Here is a 10,338-nt window from a genome sequence, read left to right on the forward strand (position 1 = left end):
CATCCTCAGAGGCAATCCCTGCTATTACCTTGGTATAAATTCTTTCAAACATTTTGTGCCTCCAGCACGCACACACACGCGCGCGCACACACACACACACACACACAGAGTTCTGTCTTCTCAGAAGTGAAGAGTATATTCCTCAGATATATTCTGGCTCCTTCATTTTCACTGCTCTGTACTGCTCCACCAGCCTCCTGACGAGCATTTAGGCTGCTTTGCAGTTTTGCTAAGATTGCAGTGAGCACCCTTGTATATAACGTAAGAATTTCTCTGATTTATACCTAGCGTGACACGGTGGGATGTGGCATGAGTCCATCTTTAGTTTTGTAAAATGCTCCTAAATCGCTTTCTAAAGCAGCTCCGACTTACCCTCCTAATGGTTACGCCTTTCTGCATGTCCTGGGCACTCAGCATCGATAGACGTTTACGTATTTGTTATTCCACTGGGTGAGAAATACCACCTCACCTCTGTTGTGACCCACCTCATCACTTTAAGTGGCTGAGAGTATTCTACAGTAAGGGAGCCATTTAGCCAGGCCCCAAGTGATTCACTTGGAAGTCAGTTCTATTTTACTCCCCCCCCCCCCCCAACTAATGCACTTCTAGGGCAGAGAAAGGGAGTTGCTGGGCTTAAGGGAAAACCTTGTCAAAGTTGGCTGCACCCCAATGTACACCCCTGGCAGGGGCAGCGAGAGCCTCTGCATCCAGCTCCCTGCCTCTTTGCCAACACTTTGTCTTCAATTTTTGTCATTTTTATGGGAAAATAATATCTCATCATTGTTTCAATTTGAATTTTCAGAATGCCAAGGAGGTTGAGGATATTTTTCTGCGTTTATAAACCGTTTTGGTGAATTGCCTATTTATATTTTTGTCCACTTTCCCAATGGCCATTGTTAATTTTTATAGACTTTTGCTAAGCAATTTTTTTATTTTAAAATTGCTCTTTAATTCCATAAAGATTTCTTTCTATTTTTTAAATGTCTTTATTGATTTTAGAGAGAGGAAGGGAGAGGAGTAGAGAGACAGAAACGTCGGTGAGAGTGAAACATTGATCGGCTGCCTCCTGCATGCCCCCAGCCAGGGATGGAGCCCATAACCCAGACATGTGCCCTGACTGGGAATCGAACTGGTGACCTCTTGGTTCATGGGTGGGTGACCAACCACTGAGCAACACCAGCTGGGGAAAGATTTCTTTCTTAAAAAATAAATAAAGGCCCTTGCCGGGTGTTCAGTGGTTAGAGCATCGGCCCACGGACTGAAGGGTCTTGGGTTCAATTCTGTACTTTGGTCCTTGCCCCGTCAGGATGTGTGCAGGAGGCAACCAATTGCTGTGTCTCTCTCACATCATTGTTTCTCTCTTTGTCTCCTCCTCCCTTACACTCTCTCAAAATAAAATAAAATAAAATAAAATAAAATAAAATAAAATAAAATAAAATAAAATAAAATAAAATAAAATAAAATAAAATAAAATAAATTTTAAAAATAAGAGTGGCCACAGGTTGATCCAGTTGTGTCTGCTTCAGGCAAAACCCATTCGTTGGCCTCCATCTGCCATTTCTTGAGAAACCGAGGCAAGCAGCAGCCAGGGAACAGGGTGGGACACTTGGGCGGAAGGATTGGAGGCCCCGCCTACACAACCCAGCTGTGCCCAACTCCCCATCAGCAGCTCCAGCCCCTGGTGGGCAGAGATCAGGAGGGAACAAGGGTCTCAGCCCCATCGTTTCACCAGCGGGGCTGACACTCAGAGAAGCCAATAACTCCTCCAAGTTCACACAGGGTGGATGACTAAGCTGGGGTGTCAGTGCCCCCGGCAGGGTTACAGTGCCCCATCTTAGCCCTCCTGCCCCATCAGGATCTCAGAGCCTCCCAGCCCAATCAGGGGCTAATTGGAGTCACGGGGCCAAGCCGCTGGTATATAAGACAAGCAGGCTGGCTGGCAGCCTCACCTCTGCGTCTGTGTCAGACTGCAATGGCTCCTGGGAGCTTGGCCTCCAGTGACACCTTGATCTCCTCGGCCTCGCTAACCTCCATGACCTCCACCTCCGAGTGGTCTGGGACTCTCAAGCCAGGTGAGCAAAGTGAGGCAGCTCCTCCCTCTTTCCCTGGGTCCTGGGTGTCCCAGACCGCCCCCCCCCGCCCCCCCCCCCCCCCAGCCTGGCCCCAGCACCCACCATAGAGGCGCTGAGTTCAACTGCCCCTTTATCAGATGCCAGCGGTGGCAGGGCCAGGCAGGACCTGAGAGCTGAGGCTGCCCCGCTCAGGGAAGCGGGCAGAGCAGGCCTCCCCAGCTGGAGCCCATTTCTTTTCAGGGGAGCGCTGGTAGCCCCCTGCAGCTAGTTGAAGGGACAAGAGCAGCAAGTGTTTGATGCAGGGCTGGGCTTTGGATTGAGGGTCGCGTCTCAATTTCAATAAAACAACACTTCGGGGTTTCTCAGGTACCGGGCCCACTGAGACAGACCTAGTTCATTCCCTACAGTAGCTCCCAGTCGGACGGGCAAACCTGCCTCGTTAATAGATGCCATTTGATGATGTGGCATGGGTATTCACTGTGGCACCCCGAGGGCTGTGGGAGCCCAGGGAAGCCGCCTCACTCACGCTGGGAGGGCAGGGAAGGTTTCCTGGAGGAGGTGACCCCTGAAGAGAGGATAAATCTCACCCTGAGGAGAGAGGGTGGGGCAGAGGAATCTTTCCGAGTTTTTGCAAAGGCTCCTTGGGAGGAGAGGGGTTTCCAGGTGCCTCGAGAGCACAGGGAAGAGCTGCTCAGTCTGGCTGGGAAGTCAGGGCAGGTGTTCAAATCACAATGCCGTTTGAGCCTTGAAAGGATGAGTGAAAGCTGCCAGGTGACTAAGGAGGAAGGCCACCCCCACAGAAGGAACAGCATAGGCAAAGGCCCGGAGGTGGGAGTGCTGGCCGAGCATTTGGGGAGTTGCAAGTTTTCCCTCTGGCTAGGGGCAGAATTGGGGAGAACACCTGTGAGGGTGGGTGGGGCCAATCAGACTGGGCCTCCCAGGCTGTGGTCAGGTGTGTCTGCCCTTAGACTGAAGGTAATGTGCAGGTGAGGGATGTGAGATGCAGTGAGGAGACTGGATTGGAAGGGAAATAAGGCAGCAGGAAGGAGGCAAGGGCCCTGGGGTGGGGTGGGGGTGGGGGGGTGAGGGAGAAGAGAGGCCAGAATGGAGGGGGAGAAGCCTAGGGGGAGGGGTGGAGTGGGTATGGTGGTGAAGGGGAGGGGAAGTCCAGGGTGTCCCCTGAGTTCTTGTTGGGTGTCTGGGAGGTATGGGGGGAGGTGCCGTTCTGGGAGGGAAACACCGAGGGCAGGTGTGGGGGAGGTGTGACTCTGGACATTGCAGTATTGAAGAGCTGCCAAATGAGGAGCTGAATCCCGCTGGAGGTCTGGGGAGGGAGGAGACCCGGGCGTGGCTCCCTGGGCCCAGCGTGGTTTGGAAGAGGCAGGAGAGGGGACACTAAGGTACCTGTCAGCCCCGGCCAGGCTGAGGACCCCATTGGAAACCGTTGAGCACTGCAGCTGGGAGGGCTCCGGCCTCCTTAAAGGCCCCCATTCCTGCTGTCCAGATGGGAAGACTGAGGCCCCGGGGAGGAGGGTAAAACTCCCAAGGTCTGGGGTGACTGACCCAGGACTCCACCAATTCACAGGCTTTGGCCCCAAAATGAATATTCCCAGACACTGGGCTCTTCCTCGCCAGAAGACAGCAGTGTTCCAAATGGATTAGGTCTCTACAATTTTGCTCAAGATCTAGAGTTTTTTGGGTGTTTTTTTCTACTTTAAAATGTGTTTTAAAATATATATTTTAGCCAGTTGGTTCCTTTCTGAGGTCTTTAGTTTTTGCAAGTTGATTAGAAAGCAACATTTCTAATCACCTAATATTTAAATCAGGTTTTCTATTTAAACTTTTAAAAAATTATTGTTTAAAGTATTACTTATGTCTCCCTTTCCCCCAATTGACCCCCCTATTTAAACCACTGTTATTACTGACAACGTCTCACACTTTCTCCCTGCTCAGCCCTTGATGCCTTTTTGCAGCTTTTCTTTATAAAAGCTCATTGAGATATGTCAGCGATTCATACAGCATCCAGTTCACCCATTTAAAGTGTACAATGGCTTTTAGTACGTGCACAGCTGTGGATCCATTTCCACAGTCGATTTTAGAACATTTTCATCACCTTAAAAGAAAACCTGCACCTACTTGCAGTCACTCCCATCCCCACCCCACACCTCCAGCCCCTGGGATTCCCTAATCTGCTTTCTGTTCCTATGATTGGCCTGTTCAGAACAGCTCATATACATGAAATGATACACAGTGGTTTTTGTGTGACTTCTTTCACTCAGTATAGTGTTTGCAAGGAAGCACTTCGCTCCTTCTTTTGGCTGGGCAGTATTCCATTTTATTGCTATCACATTTTGTTTATCCACCCATTAGTTTATGGACATATGCGTTGTTTCTACTTTTGTGCGATTATAAATAACACTGCTGTGAACATTGTGTGTAAAAATGTTGGTGTGGACATATGTTTTCATTTCTCTCGGGTATATATTTAGCAGTGGAGTTCTTTTGTAACTTTTTATTATGAAAACTTTCAAATGAACATAAAAGTAGACGGAGTGGCAGTGACGCCCACCCCCACCCCACCTCCAGCACCCATCATCCAACCTCAGCAGTCATTAGTGATGCCTGCTCTTGTTTCCTGTACTGGGCTATTTCGAGGCCAGTGCCAGAGCTACCATTTCATCTGTAAACACTAATACAGTGGGGCCTTGACTTACGAGTTAAATTCGTTGGGAGACCCAGCTCGTTAAGGAGCTCGTTAACTCAAATTACTCTGTCAACTCAATGCAAAAAATCTGCCGAGAGACAGCTGGTATCTCAAAAAACTTGTTAGTCGGGACACTCATAAGTCAAGGCCCCACTGTATCTTTAAAAAATAAGAACCTCTTACAAGATAATTCCAATACCATTAGCAGACCCGAAACAGTATCATCCTTAGCATCATCAGATATTCCCGGTATTCACGTCTAGCTAGTTGCCTTGCCTCCCCTCCCCACTCCACCCCCCCTTCCCAGCTGGCTCATTCGAATCATGTTCTGAGTCTGAGCAAGGACCCCGCCTGGCATTTAGTTGAAGGTTTCTCCAGAATCTCTCATCTCTGGGGACCACTCCCCCTTTTGTCTCCCTCCTGGTGGATGTGTAGACGAAGCGGGGCTCTGTGTCATGCCAGGTCCTCAGTCTGCATTTTGCTGGTTTCATCCCTGTGGCCCTTTCCCAGAGCAGTGTGTCCTGTCCTTGGGGTGCTCACAGGCATTGGCTGGGGGTATATTTGATGCCCCGGGCCCTTTGTCCACCCACCGTGGGGCCTGGCTGGTGCCTGGTGTGTGCATCACCCGGCATGCTTATGGTCCGTTGGGCCCGAAGGTGGTTTGGGGTCTGGGTGATGTCCTGCTGTCCACCCGCAGGCCCGCGCCAACATGCCGTCCCACCACCACGCCGCAACCCCCCGATGCTGCGCATGGTGCTGGAGGCGCTGCAGGCGGGCGAGCAGCGCCGGGGCACCTCGGTGATGGCCATCAAGCTGTACATCCTGCAGAAGTACCCTACGGTGGACGCCATCCGGCTCAAGTACCTGCTGAAGCGGGCCCTGGACACAGGCATGCAGCGCGGCCTCCTCATCAGGCCCGTCAACTCCAGGGCCCGGGGGGCCACTGGCAGCTTCAAGGTGAGCCTGCTGGGGCTGGGGCCACAGGGGGATGGCGACTCGGCCAGGGTTTAAGCTTCAGGTCCAGCTCCCTCTTCCTGACTGTGTGCTGGTCCCCCGTCAGAGGCCTCCCTGTCTTCTCTCCTTTTTCCTGTGTGTCTCAGAGACCCCCTCTTCTCCAGGAAGGCTGGTGTGTGGGCCCCGTCGGAGCCCCTACACAGTTCTGGTCACCCTGCTGTGCCCACCTTCGTCCCTGTCGGGTGTGTTCAGTGACCAGGGACCACCTCCCCTGTGTTCCCTTCTGCCCACGACCGTTTCCTGGAACTCCTCTCCACCAACGAGGACCCTGGGTCACAGGGCCAGGCTTACTCCCCATGCTCTCTGGCTCCAAACCAAGGCTGGCACCTGCCTGTGGACCACATTCTCCTCTTTCAAAGGGGAGGGTTCCCCATGGGGTCAGAGTTGTCGCCAACGTGAACCCCAGCACCAGGACTGCCAGCTGCCACCGGGGAAATCTCAGGGACCCAGGCATGGGTCTGCCTGGGCCTTGCTGCGCCCTGGCAGGTAGCAGTTGCTCTGACAGTTGCCTTGGAACATTCTCCGCCTGCTGCGTTCCAGTCCCTGTGGTAATGGTGGCCGAGCGCAGGAAGTCCCATCCCTGTAGAACTCCTGGACGTGCGCCACAGCTCGGACAGCCATGGCAAGACCTGGGGCTGGGTGGGGTGAGGGAGAAGAGAGGGTGCTGGAGTACCCGTGGCTGGGTTAGGCTGCAGGGCCTGGGAGCTAATCGGGAAAGTGGGCTGCGGGCCGTGGGAGGCAGGGAAGGCCCTAGGGCAGTGGCCGGCAAACTCATTAGTCAACAGAGCCAAATATCAACAGTACTTCTTCAAAATAGACTCGCGCAGGCCGAAAACCGACTTCTGCGCATGGGCCACGAAGTTTCAATCGCACTATACGTGCACCCGCACGTGGTATTTTGTGGAAGAGCCACACTCAAGAGGCCAAAGAGCCGCATGTGGCTCCTGAGCCGCAGTTTGCCGACCACGGCCCTAGGGCACTCATAGACTTAGGGATGCGTGTGTGCTGGGAGTTGGGGTTGTTTCTGGTCTGGGTGGGAACTGGGGAGCCGGGAGGGCTTGGGGGTGAGGGGGCAACATTGTCACAAGGAGACTCTAGAAGGCAAGGACCACGTTTTTGCCAGGGGCCCTTGCGTCCCCTGAGGCGCACACCCTCTCCGACGGCTCCCTTGTAAGGACGGGAAGACTGAAGTTAGTTGGGGCCAAGAAGACCCTGCCAAGATGCACAGCTGGGAGGCTGGGGGAGCTGTAAACGCTGGGCCGTGTGACCGTGAAGTCCATGTTCCACTGGCGGGCAAGGCGGGAGTTCGGAGACATGGCGGTGTGCGATGGGGAGGCTTTGTTGGGGAGTGGGAGGGCGAGTCGGAGCCAGTCCATGGAAAGAGTGGGCAGGGAGGATGCCAAAGGAGGTTCACGGCTTAGCCTCTCAGAGGATGGAGTGGGGCTCACAGTGTGCACCACTTGCTCCCAGTAGCCTGGCTTTGAGGCTTCCAGATGCGGGGGTGGGGTGGGGGGCTCAGAAAGCAGGAAGAGCAGCTTGGGTGAGTCTGGGAGACGCGGGCCTGCCTCAGTGCAGAGAAAGGACTGAATGCATTCCGGGCGGCAGGCATTTGGCAGGTGGCTGTGTGTCTTCTCCCCGTGCCCTGACCACCTCCTTTGTCTTCCCTCTTTGAATGGGGCCTTCCTCCCTGAGCTTGATGTTGGGAGTAGGGACATGAGCCCCCAGAACCTCAGCTCTCAACCCCACCCCATTCTCTCCTCTGCCAGTTAGTTCCCAAGCAAAAGAAAAGAATCCAGCCCAGGAAGACAGCCACCGCGTCGGCCCCCCGGAGACCTGGTGAGGCCAAGGAGGAGGCCCCCAAGAAAGATGGCCAGACCAAGGGCGAAGAGGCAAGAGGGGGCAAGGCCAGGAAGGCCCCCCAACAGCCAGACAAGGCCATAGAGGCCCCTTCTGGTGCCAGTGGGCCCCCTGGGAAGTTAAAGATTAAAGGCAAGAAGGATAGCCCAGGTAGGTGTGTAAGAGGCGAGAGGAGGGTGTGGGCAGCCACTGGGTGTAAGGATGGAGGGGCTGGTTCTGGGGAGGAGATTTCCTATCTGGTCCATGTGCCCTGAGCATCAGGCTCGACCCGGACAGACGGGACTCATGGAAGCTGATTCGGGGGGGTGGGGTGGGGGGGTGGCGGGAGCCTGACTCATCTCTAAGAGGAGTCAGGGAAGGCTTCCCGGAGCAGGTGTCCCAGGCAGAAGAGCAGCCTAAGCAAAGGCCTGGAGAAATGAAGGTAAAGCATTTGAGGACATGAAAATGGTTCTGTGTGCAATTGGGTCGGGGGTATAGAGGGGCAGCAGCAGGGGGAGGCTGGGGAGGGCAGCCCGGAGTCTGGACTTTATCTGGAGAATAATGGAAAGACTCTGAACAGGGGGCAGCTAGGGTCTGAGGTATTTTAAATGTATCTTGGCCGCCATGTGGGAGATGGACTAAAGACTAGAGCAGCGGTTCTCAACCTGTGGGTCGCGACCCCGCTGCGGGTCGAACGACCCTTTCACAGCGGTCGCCTAAGACCATCGGAAAACACATATATAATTACATATTGTTTTTGTGATTAATCACTATGCTTTAATTATGTTCAATTTGTAACAATGAAAATACATCCTGCGTATCAGATATTTACATTACGATTCATAACAGTAGCAGCATTACAGTTATGAAGTAGCAACGAAAATAATTTTATGGTTGGGGGTCACCACAACATGAGGAACTGTATCCAAGGGTCGCAGCATCAGGAAGGCTGAGAACCACTGGACTAGAGGCTGATAAGCCTGTCAGGCCCTTTGTTGTGGGTGGGCTCAGAGCATTGGGGTCAGAGCAAGGGTGAGAGTGAGGGACTCTCACCCTCCGACTCCTTAGGGAGACACTGTCGTTCCCAGTTTGCAGACCAGGGCAGCCAGGCTCTGAGCTAAACCACCTGCCCCAAGTCGGTCAGTGGCAGAGTGAGGAGTAGGGCCCAGGCAGGACCAGGGCTCTGGAGGCCCCGAGACTCCCTGCCCACCAGCAGCTCCTCCTGAGGGTCCTTCCCCCTGCCCTCCCCCTTTCCAGCAGATGCCAAGGCCCACAGGAAAACCAAGGCTAGGACTCGGAGCTCAAAACCCACGGTCCCCAAGGTAGGTGCCTGTGTGGCTCCCTGGTCTGGGCTGCTCCCTGCACAGGCCGGAGTTTGGGCCCCTCCCCAGCCCCTGGAAGTCAGCTGGGGAAGGGGGTCACTTGTTTTCCTACAAAGCCCAGTGCAGCTCTCCTCCTCCCGGGCCCTCCAGCGCCCCGAGGACCACCATCCCCGTTTCACAGGTAAGACAGAGTCTTAGGGAGGTGAGGTCTCTTGGCCAGAGCCTCCCAGAGCTGGGATTTCACCCGCGCGCTGGCGGCTCTGAGCTGTGTGCCCCTCCTCACCAGCTTTGTGGCCTTGCTCCTTGGTTTGCTCTCTTACAGAGTGGAAATGGTGTGACTTCCCCGGCCAAAAAGAAGACAGGGAGCAAGGTCCTTAAAGAGGCCACTGCCCAGGGGGCCAGGAAAGGGTCGAAAGCCAAAGCTGCGGCTGCTCCTAAGGACAGCGAGTCCAAGATGGTGCCTGAACCACTGACCAGGAAGACAGAGGTCCCCAGGGGCCCAAAAAGGCCTGGCATGTCCACCGCGGCCTCATCGTCCAAAGAGACCAGGGTGAAGGCAGAAGCCAAGAGCTAGAGGCGGGTGGACAGACACTAAGACTCAGAGTTTTTATTCCCCCCAAAAAACACATCACTTTATTTTACTGTAACCTATTTATCAATAAAGATTTTTTTCTCCCTCACAAATTGGCGTGGAAGAAGGCTGAGGCCTAAGGATCTGGCCATTGAGGGCCAGGGCCCAGATAGAAGCTCCCGCCCTGGGGGAGACGGACTGTACCATGGAAAGGGCTGGTGCAGGGATCTGAGAGCACAGCAGAGGTGTTTAACGCAGCCTGAGATCTGGGACTGCTTCCTGGAGGAGGCAGCTTTTGGTCTTAAAGGGTGAGCAGGAGTAGCCAGACAGATGAGAGGAAGGGCATTGCAGGGAGAGGGCCCCAGCATGTGGTGTGGTGGGAAGAGGGATTTGTGGCTTTGAGAGCAACATGGGGAGGGGTGGCATGAGACTGGGCTATGAGGGATGGGCATGCAGACTGGGGAAGGTAGACCTCCTCTCAGGGGTCATGGGGAGCCAGGGAGGTTATAGGCAGGGGAAACAGTGGTGTGTATGCTTAAAAGAAGCCCTCTGGCTGTGGAGAGGAGAGAGGAGAGAGGCTGAGAGGCGTTAGAGACCATTCAACAGCTAGTTACTGAGCACCACCACTCTAATCGACGGAAGGAAGAGAAAGCGTGAGGCCCTGAGGTGGGAGCGTGCTTCGCAGGCTTACGGAGCGTCAGGGAGGCCCGTGTGGCTGCAGCCCAAGCAGGAGGAGCAGCAATGGGGCATGGAGCCTGGGGTGCCCTAAAAATGTCTGTGGCTCTCTTCCCAAGGAGAGGTGGGCTCCGTGGTTGCTTG

The 10,338-nt window shown here is 54.3% G+C and overlaps 1 protein-coding gene across 1 annotated transcript; it reads left to right on the plus strand.

The window, feature by feature from the left end:
- Window positions 1-1,972: 1,972 nt before the first annotated feature.
- LOC118668085 (histone H1.8) lies at window positions 1,973-9,522 on the plus strand. The gene is made up of 6 exons (XM_036332261.1): window positions 1,973-2,072; window positions 5,008-5,025; window positions 5,474-5,733; window positions 7,557-7,797; window positions 8,884-8,948; window positions 9,271-9,522. Exons 1-6 carry the CDS (start codon window positions 1,973-1,975, stop codon window positions 9,520-9,522), a joined length of 936 nt encoding a protein of 311 aa, XP_036188154.1.
- The last annotated feature ends 816 nt before the right edge of the window (window positions 9,523-10,338 follow it).

This window comes from Myotis myotis, unplaced genomic scaffold, assembly GCF_014108235.1.
Source record: "Myotis myotis isolate mMyoMyo1 unplaced genomic scaffold, mMyoMyo1.p scaffold_m19_p_13, whole genome shotgun sequence".
Classification (NCBI taxonomy): Eukaryota; Metazoa; Chordata; class Mammalia; order Chiroptera; family Vespertilionidae; genus Myotis; species Myotis myotis.

Coding starts and splice junctions, on each gene's coding strand:
- LOC118668085 (XM_036332261.1), top strand. CDS start 1,973: ATGGCTCCTGGGAGCTTGGCCTCCAGTGACACCTTGATCTCCTCGGCC. Junction 7,798..8,883: donor AGGCAAGAAGGATAGCCCAG/GTAGGTGTGTAA, acceptor CCCCCTTTCCAG/CAGATGCCAAGGCCCACAGG. Junction 8,949..9,270: donor CAAAACCCACGGTCCCCAAG/GTAGGTGCCTGT, acceptor GCTCTCTTACAG/AGTGGAAATGGTGTGACTTC.